Below are 16483 nucleotides of genomic sequence, written 5' to 3'. Positions count from 1 at the left end.
TTGTTTCAATTTCCTTACGTATAAAACAGGAGGTAGAACTATAGTTTTCTTGGATCTTTATTGCCTTTCCCCTCTTTATTAATTCTTTTCTATTTCTTTTGGAATTTTTACTCCAATCTGCTGCTAATGAAAATAATTTAAAAACAGCAACTCTTTGCTGTTTGTGAGCTTATTTCAGTCCAGGTACATGGATTTTTTCTTATTTAGTTCTCCTAAAAAATCGCTATTATCTTCCTTTTACAGATAAAAAATTAAGATTTTCTTCGGGTTAAGAAATTGAAATTTTCTTGAGGGAAGGAGAGAATGGAGAATTATTGCTTAATGGTTACAGAGATTGTCTGCAGTGATGAAAAAGTTTTGGAAATAGATAGTGGTGATGGTTGCACAACACTGTTAATGTAATTATTAATGCCACTGGGTTGTACACAAATATGGTTAAAATAGCAAATTTTAAGTTATATTTTATCACAAAAAGAAATTGAAGAAATTTGTTAGGTCTACTAACAAGGTACAGTCTCTCACCATCTGAACCCACAATCTTTTTTTTTTTTTTACAGCCTTACTGAGATACAATTGTCATAACATGATGTAAATTGAAGGTGTATATGATTTGATATATGTATGTACTGTACAATGATTACAGTAAGCTTAGTTAACACATTCATCACCTCACATACATTTTTTGGAGTGTGTATAGTGAGAACATTTAATACCTACTCTCTTAGCAACTTTCTAGTATACGACAGTGTTAACTATAGCCATCATGCTGCACATTGCATCCCTAGAACGTTTATCTTACAAATGGAAGTTTGTACCCTTTGACCAACATCTCCCCATCTTCCCCACTCACCAGCCCCTGGCAATCACCAATCTACTGTTTCCATGAACCCATACTCTTAACATGATTGCTATTTGCATGTTGACAGTGTTTTGTAACCCAGTAAAATAATGATGAAAATTTCAGATAACTGGCAGAGGCCCAGACTTTATCACATTATAGTCACTCAGAGATCTTACTCTTTTATCTGGTCCTGTTTTAGTTGCTTCTGAAAAGATAAGTCCATAATTAATTGATACATCTATAATTTAAATTTCCTAGTTTAAAATTTTGATCAAGTTAAAATCTACTGTGCCAGGAAGAAGTAGACCTCAATGATGTAAATTGGTTGTTATTTTGGGCTTTACTACTACCTCATTTGACGCTCCATGGGTACAGAGTTTTAAATACACTGTGCTTTACAGTATCAATAGATTAAGCCACTATCTATAGTTTAGCTGATCCTATTCCTAAAGCCCCGTAGGCCTATTTTTGCTCAAGAATCACTTAAGAGTTCTTAGGGTCAGGTCAGATTTTAATGTGACAGAATGAGATCCAGTGATTAAGGCAATTTTTAAAAAATATTTTTTTACCTATTATTTATTTGGTTGCACTGGGTCTTATTTGCGGCACTCAGGCTCCTTAGTTGCAGCATGTGAACATTTTTTTTTTTTTTGTTTTACATCTTTATAGGAGTATAATTGCTTTACAATGGTGTGTTAGTTTCTGCTTTATAACAAAGTGAATCAGTTATACATATACATATGTTCCCATATCTCTATGTGAACTCTTAATTGCAGCATGCACGTGGCATCTAGTTCCCTGACCTGGGATCGAACCTGGGTCCCCTACTGCATTGGGAGTGCGGAGTCCTATCCACTGTGCTACCAGGGAAGTCCCAAAGCAATTTTTAAGCTTGATGGTCTCAGAGGTTGGATTAGACTAGGTCTTGGAGATAACAGGCACAGTCATACTATAAGATTGTTGCACAGGCCTATAGTTTGTTTTCTTAAAATTAGATGGCATGAAAATTACCCTTTAAGTAATCTCTTCATGTTTCTATAACATCAAGGAATGTGAAGATTAGCTGAACCAAAAGAAATACTCTCTGAACGTGGGAGACTGAAGATTACCAGTTACTGTAAAAGCCAAAGTTGTTCTGAAAATAGGAAGATTGAACTGTATTGTCATCCTGGGTACAAATGAAAGCTAAACAGACTTTTCACTTAAAGAACATCTTTATTTAATCTTTAATATACAATATTACCTTTAATTTATAAAAATTACATATGGAGGACATAACTGGAAATCAGTTCAGGAGCGGCCAGTGGGTACCGATTTAGGAGGTTATACTTGCCCCTCTCATTAGTTTAGGGAAAAATTATACCACTGAATTTGAGACCAGTAAGACTGAGGAATGGCATTTCAACTTCCAAATCCAGTATTAAAATTGGGGATGCTTTATTCAGTTAATCCAAACAAAAACTAATTTCTAAGTTTTCTAAAAAATAACTTTTCCCAAGAAGAGCTGAGCTTATCTCCATGGAGTTTTCTGGTATGCAATTTGCAGAATTCTGTAGCATCCAAATTGTTTAAAATCCTCTGCACATTAACATGTATGTATGTGGGTGTGTTTGTGTACTCACACTTAACGTTCACACTGGGCTGAAGCCATCTGTATAGTATGCTGGACCTAGAAAGGTAGCTCATTTAGAACATGTGCTCCCCTATCACTCTGAGTACAGGCTTCCCCTCCTCTAGAATTTCCAAATACAGTGAAATATTTGATAAACTTCTTCGTGAAAAAGCTATTCTCAGGATGACTGGTGCATTGCAACGTACATACATACATACTAGCAATATGGTGTCGTGTAATTTCATGAGTTCTACTGTGCTCAAAGTTTAAAATGGATTAGTTGTTAAACAGTTAAAAGGCTAAGGCTGAGGATGCTTTAATTTAAATATGATGCACACTGACATTCTGAAATAATGCTATTGACTTGAAAAGAATTTGAGGCAAGTGCAAGAAGAGGAAGGGGAACTCTTCTTTTGGATCCATCTTTTCTCTGCACTCCTCAGATTTAGGCTGTTGTAGAGGTAATAAGGGTAGTACCTTTCTGCACTCTAACAAATAGTGGTTGCCAAATGGCAACTGAGGCACATAACCCATTTCTCCTGTTGCTTAAAATTTTTCCAAGAGATTGGTTTCTTTAGCACAAAGGTCAGAAATTCTATCATATTCTTGTCATAGGACTCTACGAGTATTCAAGTGGAGGAATTTTTGCAGCTCCAGCAATCCGGAGTCGTTGGTCCAAAGATCAATGAGCAGGCAGAACTTGGAGCAAATATACTATTTTGACACCACAGAGACCCTTCCTTTTACACAGAGACTCTGAAATTGTGGCATTAAATGACAAGGCAAGGATAAGGACTGATAGCATACCCCATGAACAAAAAAATGCCTCTTTCAAGATAGTTGTACCATATTGAAACCTGAACAGACTCCAGTAGAGTATAGCTGTTTTCAAGACAACAAAATATATAGCTTTAGGTTACACAAATACATACAATCTTACATACACACATCTTTTTTTTGCTCTAAAAATGAATTATGTACTCAAAACACAGATAAAAGATGCAGGTCAAAGATTATAGGGTCTTATACAAATTTAAATGGGGATCGAGGGTTAACAACTATGATCCAGAGGCCAAATCTAGCCCTCCATGTTTTTGTAAATAAAGTTTTATTGGAACACAGCCACACCCCTTCCTTTATATATTGTCTGTACTTGTTTTCACAGTTCAACAGCAGAACTGAGTAGTAAAGATAGAGACTGCATGGCTCACAAAGCCTAAAATATTTATCATCTAGCCCTCTGGAGGAAGCTTGCTGATCCATTATAGATCACAAAGAGTGTGATCTGAATGAGCTGAAGGAACAAAAAATCATCTTCACCAATGTTCCTGAACCAAGTAAGTGCATTAAAATATCTCCAGATCATATTTGGTTCCTCAAATATTCTGCTTAGAATTCGTGCAGCCAAAAACATGTTAACAACCGTGTTTGTTAATTAGCAGACAGAGACAGTATTAAAAATCTCTGTGTACAACTGTATTTATGTATGTATCTACGTAAAGAGTGGATAAGATATGAGCTAGCCAATTTGAGGGTAAGGAAACCTAAAGAAAAATAAGAACTCAAGATACCATTACTAGGAACTGTTATTAGCCACTCAGAAATATTTCAGTATATTTTTCTTTATATTTAACAGCATGGGACCATTACTAGGAACCATAGCAGAGCATGAACAATTCACAACTGCAAATTTTACCCATGAATTATGTGACAAAATTTTTGAATATAAAATAATCAGCATTTCTATAAAACATTAACTTTTAATTATGTAATTAAAGTGATAATAGCAAAATAAGAATGTTTTTATTTCTAAAGTAGATATTTTAGTTAAAGTTGCATCAGAAATCAAGTATTTCTTTGACATTTTCCAAGAGACTTATTAACTACAATTATAGCTGTTAGTATTATATAGTAATACATTGTTTAAAATATATTATAAACCATTTCTTTCCTTATTTAATTTAAATGAAATACAAAATTAAGGATTTTGTAACATGAATCATACTGGAAAACACTTAAAATGGTATGAACAACTCTTATACAGAAAATGCCACTGGAATCACAAAAAGTTCTAATACTTGAAAGTAGCTAGCACAACGCTTGGCACATATTAGGTACCCTGTGTTTATTCACTCACCCTCTCATTCACTCACTCATTCATTCAAAGAAATCCAGGCCTAAGGAGAAGCTCCATGATGAGAATGGCGAGCACAACCTTTTAGCAACAAATTTGTAGTTTTGACAAAGACTTTGGCAATGGAGAATGGAGATGAGAAGTTAATGATCAAATTTTAAACTGCTTGGTTAAAATCTACCAAGTGAAGCCCTGGGTTGTCCTAGAGGACATCATAGAGAATCAGGGTCAATATTCCACAGAAGGAATATATTCCTTCAATATCCAGGTTTTGCTTTTACATATAAACATCTGTTCAAAGACAAGAATAAGTTGGTGTCAGAGAGACATAAAAGAGCATATCTGTGCAACCCACGAGAAAGTAAGAACCCTGTGACTGGGTACTTACTTTTCTGCACCAAGACTTCTTTTTGATTGGGACCACATTCTCTTGGTTTTAACAACTTTATACTGGTTTGAACCAAAAAGTATGATCCTAAAATTCTAAAAGAAAAATAAATATAGAAGGTAGAGGGGGTGTTCAGCATCTCTATTCTTTTTTCTTATATACCAAATGATCTATCTACTCTGCACATCTGTGCCAAAGGCACAAAGTAATGTGTCTGCTTTTGAGGAGGCACCTGGAAAGGAGCATTTCTGGGCTCTCTGCAGAAGGTCTTATAAATGTAATGAGTATTTAACCTGAGTAATAAGGTCTACAAAATGCAAAGGACTGTAAAGGACAGAACAAAGTAAAGTATGTTCTTGGAAACTAGCAGAATATGGGATACTATGGAATAAGGATGGATCTTGGAGAAAATAATTTTTTTAATCTATAACAAAAATAAAACATGACACTGGCAGGTCATATGTAGCTGACTTAAATTTAATTGCCTTTGGTATTCAGAGAAGAAAAAACAACAAAAAAAGGAAGCACACTCATAAGCGCTAGTCTTCTCACAAGGAAGGTAAGGAGATGATGAAGACGACTCTTCCTTTGTCTCCCTCAAGCTTTTTGCTTGTACCAGAACTGGCTATGCCTGTACACTTCTCTGCCTTCTCCCGAGCTCCAGTTATCCGAGAAACACAAACAGAGCACTTGGGGCGGGGGTTCTGTCTTTTCATTCCTTGGGAAGTTCTTGGGGAACCAAGAAGGCCCCTTTACTCAGCATTCTTCTAAACGAAGTGAGGGAGGGTTCACTGCCATCTCTACAGCTGTTCTGGGTCTTTTGCCAAGTCAAGTTTTTCATTCTTTTTAGTGACCCATAAGTGGGCTTCTGCTGTTTTCAGGAGGAAAGCTAACATGTTTTGAGAACCAAATATTTTCCCCTTTCTCTTCTAAAGTTAGTCATCTACACTTTTCATTTAAAAATTTTAATTTTTCAACTAGTAAAAGGTATTATAGTCTCAAAATATGTATAAAATTTAACTCTCCTAAAGATTTAAATAATGCAACTGGCTCTACATCCTTACTTTCTATGTATACTGAAAATCTTGAGGTGGTTATCATTTATGGATCATTTGCTGAACTGTGAGGACTGCTTGACTATGTGTGATATAAGATGATCACCCTTAAAACATATTTAATCATATTAATTTATTAAATCTTTTTCCAATTTAAATCTACCACATGCTAATGAAAGAGTAAACAAAATAAGAAAATAAGCCTTCAGAACTCTAAGGTGGGCTTCCTGCACACTGTTTCATGAAATCTTCAAATTCAGAGTAAATACTAGACTAATACTACTACTCCCAACTATTGCTGTCAATGGAAGCTGTCTGTATTAAAGGTAAGGAAGAAAAAGTGTCTTGCACTGCGACATAAATTCAAGGGACAGAAAATTTATTAAGTCAGATATTTATCTTACAGTTCTTGATAAAATTTAAGTTCTTCCCCTCCCAATATAGAGAAATCATAATTTCTTTAAAAAGAAATATCATTGCAAAATCTACTGATGGTAAGAGAAAGCCCCTTAGATATATCCCATGTTTAGTGTAATATAATTAATTATACCACATTTAATCACTAAAAATTATTTTGAAGCTATTCTGATTAGTTGTTTGAATTTCTGTAAATACCCTTGGAGAAAAAAAAGTTGAATTTATTTTTTACATAAAATATTTGTGAAAAGCTCCCTCGTCTAATGGGATAATAAAGGATCCCCTGTCCCAAAAATAGTTAAGGAAGTTTCACTATATTTTGTTTTAGATTTAGTAAATTGTAAAAGTAATCTGCCTCCTCAAGGTAAATTCAGAGCTGCAATGACAGTACAGTGAATTTTGCCAAGCCCCATAAAGAGAGTTGTAAATGGAGGGATTCTACTAAGTTTGTAATGAGGTTAAAGTAGATAAAATTTACTTGGTAGATTTGCTGCTTTGGAAAAATAATCTCCTACCAACAAAACCAAGGCTTTCTCTTAGGACAGGTTTCAAGGCAACAAACTGCGGCACTGTCCCCACTTTTTGTCATGCTACCAACACTAGACTGAACAACATGCACAAAATCCCAAACCCAGGTTCGTAAGTAGTGGTTATGATAAATAGCAGTTTCAATGATTCTATATGGAGACAAAGACTTGAAGAGTATTCTTTGTGAGATCATGCCTCCAGAGAAAAGAAATTTAACCAAGGAATTTCAATGGAATAGATAGACTGAGATTTGAAATGGCTGCCAGTCTGGTCATCTAATACGAAACTTGAAAATTCGGACAGGGATAGTATTCTGTTTCCTTTTTGAGTCTTCTTGCTGCTGATGCAGTTACACCGTTCTTTTGTTCTTATTTATTTTAATTCATTCCGTTATTAAAAATGGAGAAAAAAGGGATAAACAATGTGTAAATATTTTGACTTGAGAGCTGCTCCACTTTGGGAGGAAACAAATATATAATTGGTTCCAAAGGCCATCTCCAACTCCTGCAAGGTGCTCCACATTCTTGGCTTATTCTCAGGAAATCTAGCCTCCAGATTCCAGGACTCTAAAAGCAATAAGCAGTAACAGGCATAATTTCTCAAGTGACCATCTTGTTAAGAATCAAAGCACATCAGGTCTCTGTCCTACACACACCAGAATATGTTTTGGTCAGGTATAAAATGGAATCATTTCAAAGTTGAAACATCTACAAGTTGAAAAGTCTTGCAGGGAAGAGTCACGTTTCACCCTGCCATGTTGACTTAAGAGGTCCAGGTTTTCAAAAGGCCCCTCTCCAGACTAATTTCTGTAGTGGTCCATGTAAACAAAACACAGGTGAGAATGGTCTTTCTGCAGCTGCTTTCATCGAACAGCAGGGTTTCTTGAAAGTGTGGTGTTGGCTAAATGTAACACAGGCAGAGGGTGAGCCTCTGTATTAAATACCCAGTGGTCTAAAGGTAAAAGGTCATCACTGGAGAACAGAAGATACAAGTATCTGAAAATAAAAGGGGAAAATGAGTTTCAATTAGAATTCAACAAGAAGATCAAGTGATCTCAGTTATAATGGCAGAGGACACCCATGACCTATTTTGAGCAGGTTTGATGAAAAATACACCAGAAAATGAACCTCATCCATTCAAATGATTAGAAACACAAAATATTCCAGAAGAGTGCATAAGAAAATCCAGTAAGATGAACAACTAGACCTCTGAAATAAGGCAGTTAAAAAGCAAATCCCATATACCTGCCTGAAACATATAAAACAACAAACTGTAAAATGGCATAAAACAAACCAATTGACAATTTTTTAGAGACCTTCTTTTAAAACTCAGATATAATATCAATCATATGTTTTGGCAGCTTGGAGACCTCATAGTATAACTAGAAATTAATTAATCTATATTTATGAAGAAACACAGAAGGAACAAGTAAAGCACATTATTTGGACACAGCAAGGACTTTCACATACTCCTAATACATTAGTTTTTGCAGTTCTTAGAGCAGGTACTGCAAATTTAAATAAAGGTTTCAGAAACATTATGGATTTACAGGAGGTTTAATAATTAGTCTCTCTTAATAGGTAATAGCATTGTTTCTTCGGGGATATTTTGGCTGCATTGGGTCTTCGTTGCTGTGCGTGGGCTTTCTCTGGTTGTGGCGAGCGGGGGCTGCTCTTTGTTGCAGTATGTGGGCTTCTCATTGCAGTGGCTTCTCTTTTTGTGGAGCACGGGCTGTAGGTGTGCAGGCTTCAGTAGTTGCAGCACGTGTGCTCAGTAGTTGCACCGCATGGGCTCTAGGGCATGCGGGCTCCAGTAGTTGTGGCTTGCGGGCTCTAGAGCGCAGGCTCAGTTGCTCTGTGGCATACGGGATCTCCCCGGGCCAGGGCCCAAACCCATGTCCCCCACATTGGCAGGCAAATTCTTAACCACTGCACCACCAGAGAAGTCCAATAGGTAATAGCATTGATTATATGAAGGCATATGTTTATACCTTTCCATAAACACTGCAGGCCACAGTGGTAACTTAGAAATTAAAAATGATAGTTTACAAAATGATTCTTACCACTATAGGTAAGAATATTATATACTATAATTGGGCAAATTCTAATCTGAATTCTATTAGGGGGTCATCAAAGTAAGCTTAAAGAAACAGCTATACAGAGTCAGGAAATCTGGGTTCTAACTCTTGATCTTAGCAATCGCTGGGCCTTACTAGGCTTTGGTGAAGAATCCCTTTACAATATTCTAGCTAAACTTACTTTAAAAATAGGCACATTAATATCTTTTCTGCTTACTGTTATAGTTCTGGATGACAGAGTAAAAACACAGCACTGGGGTAAAGGAGGGTTGCTTATCAACTTTATAACTGATAAAGCTAGAATGGAGAGTGACAGTGCTTCTAATTTCACTTTGATCCTAGACCTTGAGATCTGCTTGACTGATTTACTCACCAGGTTACAGGCAGAGAAGGTAGAACTGAAAAAAGACTTGGATGGACATAGCAAGAGACTCTGCTGGGTCAGCTTACTGAATGGAGATCAGAAGCACAAGCCCTTTGTGTTCTGGGCACAAGTATGTCCAGGAGAGCTATGTTCTGTGCAGTTCCATGTCTCTTGGTTAAATGTGGGCAAATGTATCAGGCTCATTCTAATCTTCTCACTACTTGGGAGAGGAGTAAGTGAAGGAATAGAGAGAAAATGCAGTTTCCTGCAAAATGATTCCTTTCCATTGGGGATGCTATAGAAGTACCTCACATAAACACACAAGTTATAAAAATCAATAAGATAGTGATTGTGGAAGTTTTAGATAACAGAAAGTGGTATTATTATTTTTAAACAATCATTTAAAAAATAATCTTAATACTACTGTAGTGGGTTGAACAGTCCCCATGCCCCCCAATTCATGTCCATCTGGAGCCTCAGAATGTGTCTTTATTTGGAAGTAGGGTCTTTGGGGATATAATTAGTCAAGGATCTCAAGAGGAAATCATCCTGGGTTTAGGATGGGCCCTAAATCCAACGACTTCTACCTTTACAAGAGAAAGGAGAGAGAGATTTGGACCCAGAGACATATAGGGACGAAAGTCATGTGAAGGCAGAGGCGAAGACTGAAGTTAAGCTCCCATCACCCAAGGAACACCTTCGGAAGAAAATGATTTCAGACTTCTGGCCTCCAGAGATGTGAGAGAATAGAATTTCTGTAATGCCACCAAGTTTGTGGTAATTTGTTATGGCAGCCCTAGGAAACTAATACAACTTCCATGCCTACCCTCCTTAGGACACCTCTGGACCTTAAGTAGGGGTTTGGAATAAGACTAACTACTTCTTGGAAAGTCAAATAATCCCTAGGGAGCAGAGGCTAGACTATAGATATACAGATATATTTAAAATTTATAACAAATGTTTAAAAGTACAGTAATATAGCTAAACAATTCATGTCAAGGACATGGTACACTACTACTGACTTAAATTTAAGATTTTTAACTTGGATTTTAAAAATAGAACAATTGGAGAAGTGTGATCTTTGCTGCAAAAGTTGAGGAAAGTCTAATCTAAATTAGCTATCAGACTACTAGATGTTTTTTCCTCTAATAAGGATTTTTTTTTTTAGTGTTTTGTTTTGTTTTTGCGGTACACGGGCCTCTCATTGCTGTGGCCTCTCCCGCTGCGGAGCACAGGCTCCGGATGCGCAGGCTCAGCAGCCATGGCTCACAGGCCCAGCCGTTCTGCGGCATGTGGGATCTTCCCGGACCGGGGCACGAACCCGTGTCCCCTGCATCGGCAGGCGGACTCTCAACCACTGCGCCACTAGGGAAGCCCTAATAAGGATTTTTTAAAACTATAGTTCAAAGTTAGAGATAATAGATGACAAATGGCATTGACAAAGGCCTGTAAGTATATAAAAAGGTGCTATTTAGTACTTCAGTTTTACTGGATGTCTTGCTGACTTTTTAGAGTTATTTTTAAATGCCGCTCACATACATCTCTTTTATCTTTCTCTTATCTACAAAGACAAGACATTCAGAGGAGGTGATGGTGCCAGAAGTCATCTCAACATAAGTGTTGGCGGTAACCACCAAATAGGAAAGTTTTACAGAAAGAACAGTCAACAAAATCTGAGGAGAAACATTTAAGTATCTATGGAGAAATGGTAAGGCTAAAAGAACCAACTACCAAGCTAATATGTTCTTTATTTAATCCTTTATGTTTACCAAATGAGACTTGTCTATTCTTTTTCACAACTAGCAGTGGCAGTGTCCAGGGTACTACAGATAGATGTTACAATGCTAAAGGCTTGCATTAGGGACTACTACAAGTAACTCATAATAAAACCTCAGATTGCTTGAAAAATAATTTACTTAAACCTTCCATTTCATTTATACTCCTAATGTTTAAATGATGTCTTAGAATAGACTGGTTAGAAATCGAATTAAAGACACTCAGTGGAAATTATGTTCTAAAAGATGATACATTAAAATATACAATTATTAACCTCTCCAAAAGATCTGCCCCTCTCTGCCTTTCCCCACATCTTTTCTCAAATCTTAAAAGTTGTTTTTTGGTGGGGAAGAAAAAATATTGAAACAAATGTGGGTGTACTGTGGATTCAAATGCATTTTTTAAAAGATAAACTGAAGGAGGCAGAACATTTCTGGTATGCTTCAATGGTTTAGGCTTTGTCGTGAAACATAAGGGGGCTGGGGAAAATTCATCTTCCTCTGTCTTTAGGGGTCAAATAATTTAGGATGACTTTCCTATAGGATAGAGGATACCTATACTATCAATACATAAACAGTTGGGGTTATCTCACATAACAAAAAGCCCAGAGGTAGATGGTAGCAAAGGTTGGTTAATTCAGCAGTAAAACATTGTCAGATCTCTGGGTTTTTAAAGATTAATGAAAAAATATTAAATTTTTCCTGGTGCCAAAAGACCTTATCCCTTTTTCCCTATTCTTAGGTCACTGCCTTGAGTCCCTTTGATATGTATGTAAAATCTTTTTAAAAGCTTCATAAACCTCTTACCAGCTTTACAATCCAGGAATGTTTTTCTTAAAAGGCCTGAGAGCCATGACTTTGAAATATAAACATCAAGGAAGATAGCACCCCAATCTCTCTGTCACTGTGGGAGGTTAGCTTAGGTACCTTTCTCCAAGCTCTGATTACCCCTTTGTCATAAATACAGAAGTATTACTTTTCCACTGGATAAAGGCAATTAACACAGATGGCCACCCCAATCACCATGTGAATTTAGAAGGTACTAGGTATAGCAAATGGTGTTGTCAAGAAAGTACCCCTGATCCCTAAACTAAGTGGGGGTTAATTCGAGTACAGTATCCCTGAGTCCTCTGTATTCCTAGTTCCTCCACATCCATGGATTCAACCAACCTCGGACTGCGTACTACTGTAGTACTGGATTGGCCAAAAAGGTTGTTCAGATTTTTCCATAATATGGCTCTAGGAGCGCTTAGTTGTCTAACTTCATTCAAAACAATTTTGTTAGATTGTATTGTGACAGCTGTCATATCAGCATGCATTTAAAAAAAAACATCAAAATTGGTGAATATTGTGTAGCCATTTTTATATTGAAGATTGAAGAAAAAAGCAACATTTTCGGCATATGCTTTATCATTTCAAGAAAGGTAAAAATGCAACTGAAACGCAGAAAAAGATTTGTGCAGTGTATGGAGAAGGTGCTGTGACTGATCAAACATGTCTAAAACGGTTTGTGAAGTTTCATGTTGGAGATTTCTTGCTGGATGAGGCTCCATGGTTGGGTAGACCAGTTGAAGTTGATAGCGATCAAATCGAGACATTAATTGAGATATAACAATCAACGTTATACCACGCAGAAGATAGCCAACATACTCAAAATAGCCAAATCAAGTGTTGAAAATCATTTACACCAGCTTCGTTATGTTAATCACTTTGACGTCTGGGTTCCACATAAGTTAAGCGAAAAAAAACTTCTTGACCACATTTCCACATTTGATTCTCTACTTAAACATCATGAAAATGTTCCGTTTTTAAAACAAATTGTGATGAGCGATGAAAAGTGGATAGTGTACAATAATGTGGAATGGAAGAGATCGTGGGACAAGCGAAATGAACCACCACCAACCACACCAAAGGCCAGCCTTCATCCAAAGAAGGTGATGTTGTGTATATGGTGGGATTGGAAGGGAGCTCTATTATGAGCTCCTTCCGGAAAACCAAACGATTAATTCCAACAAGTACTGCTCCCAATTAGACCAACTGAAAGCAGCACTTGATGAAAAGCATCTGGAATTAGTCAACAGAAAATGCATAATCTTCCATCATGATAACCCAAGACTGCATATTTCTTTGATGAACAGGCAAAAACTGTTACAGCTTGGCTGGGAAGTTCTGATTCATCCGTCATATTTACCAGACATTGCACCTTCCAATGTCCATTTATTTTGGTCTTTACAAATTCTCTTAATGAAAAAATTTTCCATTCCCTGGAAGACTGTAAAAGGCACCTGGAATAGTTCTTTGCTCAAAAAAAGATAAAAAGTTTTGGAAAGATGGAATTATGAAGCTGCCTGAAAAATGGCACAAGGTAGTGGAACAAAACAGTGAATACGTTGTTCAATAAAGTTCTTGGTGAAAATGAAAACTGTCTTTTATTTTTACTTAAAAACCGAAGGAACTTTTTGGCCAGCCCAATATTTACTATTGATAAATATCCACGTATAAGTGAACTCATGCAGTTCAAACCTGTGTTGCTCAAGAGTCAACTGTAGGGCTTCCCTAGTGGCACAGTGGTTAAGAATCCACCTGCCAATGCAGGGGACACGGGTTCGAGCCCTGGTCTGGGAAGATCCCACATGCTGCAGAACAACGAAGCCCGTGTGCCACAACTACTGAGCCTGTTCTCTAGAGCCCGTGAGCCATAACTACTGAAGCCTATGTGCCTAGGGCCCATGCTACGCAACAAGCCACCACAATGAGTAGCCCACGCACTGCAGTGAAGAGTAGCCCCTGTTTGCCGCAACTAGAGAAAGCCCGCATGCAGCAACAAAGACCCAACACAGCCAAAAATAAATAAATAAAAAAGAAAGAAAGAAAAGAAAACAAAAAGGGTCAACTGTACTTTTACAGAAGGATAAATTATCATTTATCTTCAGAACATGTATGTAACTGATATATCTGCCTGGTTATATAGAAAGGTAAGATTTCTTTCTGTCTTTGCAATCTGCCTGTGATGGAAACTGTACTCTGGTTTAATGCTTATTCAACAATAAAAATGTTTTCTTTCTCTGCTACATTTGTAAAGGCAGGAGATTTTGTTTCTAATTTTTTCCCCAGTAATCAGAATCTCCATGATTTTCTTGACTTTCTCCTCAGAATTATAAGATGCTCCAAGCATTGTATCTCCACACAAAAAGTCCAAACTCCAGAAATTAAAGAGACATCTTCAGGTGTGGGTAAATTCTGACATTCTAATAGGTGTGTAGTGGTATTGCATTGTAGCTTTAATTTATGCTAATGATGTTGAGCACTTTTTCATGAGCTTATTTGTCATCCTTCCCTCTTCTTTGAAGATATAAGTGACGTGTCTGTTAACTCTTTTGCCTGGTTTTAAACTGGTTGTATATTATCTTATTCTTGAGTTTTGAGTATTATATAACCTACAAACAAGTCCTTTACCAGATATATACTTTGCAAAGATTCCAGTCTGTGACTTGACTTTTCATCATTTTACTTCATTTCCTTTCAAATGTTTCTCAAAGAGCTTATGTTTTTATATTTTTTAATGTTTATTTATTTTCTTATTAGTCATCAATTTTATACACATCAGTGTATACATGTCGATCCCAATCTCCCAATTCATCACACCACCACCCCCCCCACCGCTTTCCCCCCTTGGTGTCCATACGTTTGTTCCAAAGAGCTTATGTTTTTAAATTTTAGACCAATTGATCAATTTGTTCTTTTATGGATTATGCTTGGTATAATATCTAAGCAATTTTTGCCTAGTCAAAGGTCACAAAGATTTTCTCCTATGTTTTCTATTAAAAGTTGTATATTTTTAGGTTTTAAATTTAGGTCTATAATCCATTTTGAGTTGATTTTTGTATATGCATACAGAAATCCAATTATTCTAGCACCTTTTGTTGAAAAGCCTATCTTTTCTCATTGCATTGCATTGCATCTCTTTGTACCTTTGTCAAAAATCAATTCCCCCCCATTTTTTTCATATATTTGGCTATCAATTATTATTATCTATTACACCAATACCACAGTGTTTTGATTATGATAGCTTTATAATGAGTCTTGAAATCACGTAGTATTAGGCTTTCAACTTTGTTCTTTTTCAAACTTGGTCATTCCAGGTTCTTAGCATTCTCATATGAAATTTAGAAAGAGCTTATTAATTTCTACCCAAAAAAGCCTCCAGGGATTTTGACCGGGATTGCGTAACTATAGAACAACTGAGGGAGAATTAACAATACTGAATTCTCAGAACCATAAATAAAGTGAGTCTCTCCATTTATTTAGGTCTTTAATTTCTCTCAGCAATGATTTTTAGTTTTCAGTGTACAGGTCTTTTATGTGTTTTGGCAAGATTTATCCCTAAATATTTCAATATTTATAAGTGGCAATTTTTTCAGTTTCAATTTCTGATTGTTCACTGCTAGTATATACAATTGACTCTAATATATTAATCTTCTATCTGTAACCCTGCTAAATTCACTTATTAGTTCTAGTAACTAATTTTTGAGAAACTCCATAGGATTTTCATAGAGAACAATTATCCTCTACAAAAAAAAAAAAGGTAGCTTACTTCTTTCTTTCTAATCTGGATGTCTTTTATTTCTTTTTCTTGTATGGCTGCACTGGAGAACCTCCAATACAAGGCTAAATAGAAGTGAAGCGAACAGACATCCGTGTCTTGTTTCTGACCTTAGAGGAACTTAGGAGGATTTTAGTTTTTCAGTGTGATGCTAGATATATGTTCTTCATATATGCCCTTTTTCAGGTTAAGAAAGTTCCTTTCTGTTTTTTGTTTGCTAAGAGTTTTACCAGGAATGGATGTTCGATTTTGTCAAATGATTTTTCTGTCTATTGAGGTGATCATATGGTTTTTCTTTAACAGTTCACTGATTGATTTTTCCAATGTTAAATCAAGCCTCCATACATGGAATAAATCCATTTGGGTCATGATGTATTAACTAATATGCTGTAGATCTGATTTGAAAAAAACTTGTTTAGCTATTTTATAGTTACGTTCAGAGGGATATTAGTCTTGTTTCCAATGAGAACTCTGATGTCATTCTTATATTTGCTCCTTTTTGGCTAACTTGTGCTTTCCCTCTGGTTGCTTTTAAGATTTTTTTCTTTATCACTATCTTTGAGCAATTTGAGTACAACTTGGGGGAAGTATTCTTCATGTTTCTTGTCCTTGAAGTTTATTCAGCTTCTTGGATCTGTGAGTATGGTGTTTACATCAAGCTTGGAAAGAGTGTGGCCAATTTTTTTTTC

General features: G+C 36.3%; 1 protein-coding gene across 2 annotated transcripts in view; it reads right to left on the bottom strand.

Annotated features, from left to right (window-relative positions):
• Nucleotides 1-2042: 2042 nt before the first annotated feature.
• MAN1A2 (mannosidase alpha class 1A member 2) overlaps nucleotides 2043-16483 on the bottom strand; it is a 164076-nt gene continuing 149635 nt past the window's right edge. The window contains exon 13 of one of the 2 annotated variants that reach the window (XM_060027860.1): nucleotides 2043-7541. In XM_060027860.1, coding sequence (XP_059883843.1) covers nucleotides 7520-7541 — 22 coding nt within the window. In that variant the 3' untranslated portion in view covers nucleotides 2043-7519. Of the gene's footprint in view, nucleotides 7971-16483 lie in introns of both variants that reach the window. The other variant, XM_060027852.1, reaches the window with a different exon arrangement.

Source organism: Delphinus delphis, chromosome 1 (assembly GCF_949987515.2).
Source record: "Delphinus delphis chromosome 1, mDelDel1.2, whole genome shotgun sequence".
Taxonomy (NCBI): Eukaryota; Metazoa; Chordata; class Mammalia; order Artiodactyla; family Delphinidae; genus Delphinus; species Delphinus delphis.
Note: the sequence above shows the minus strand (reverse complement) of the source record. Positions and strands in the feature narration are given on the sequence as shown.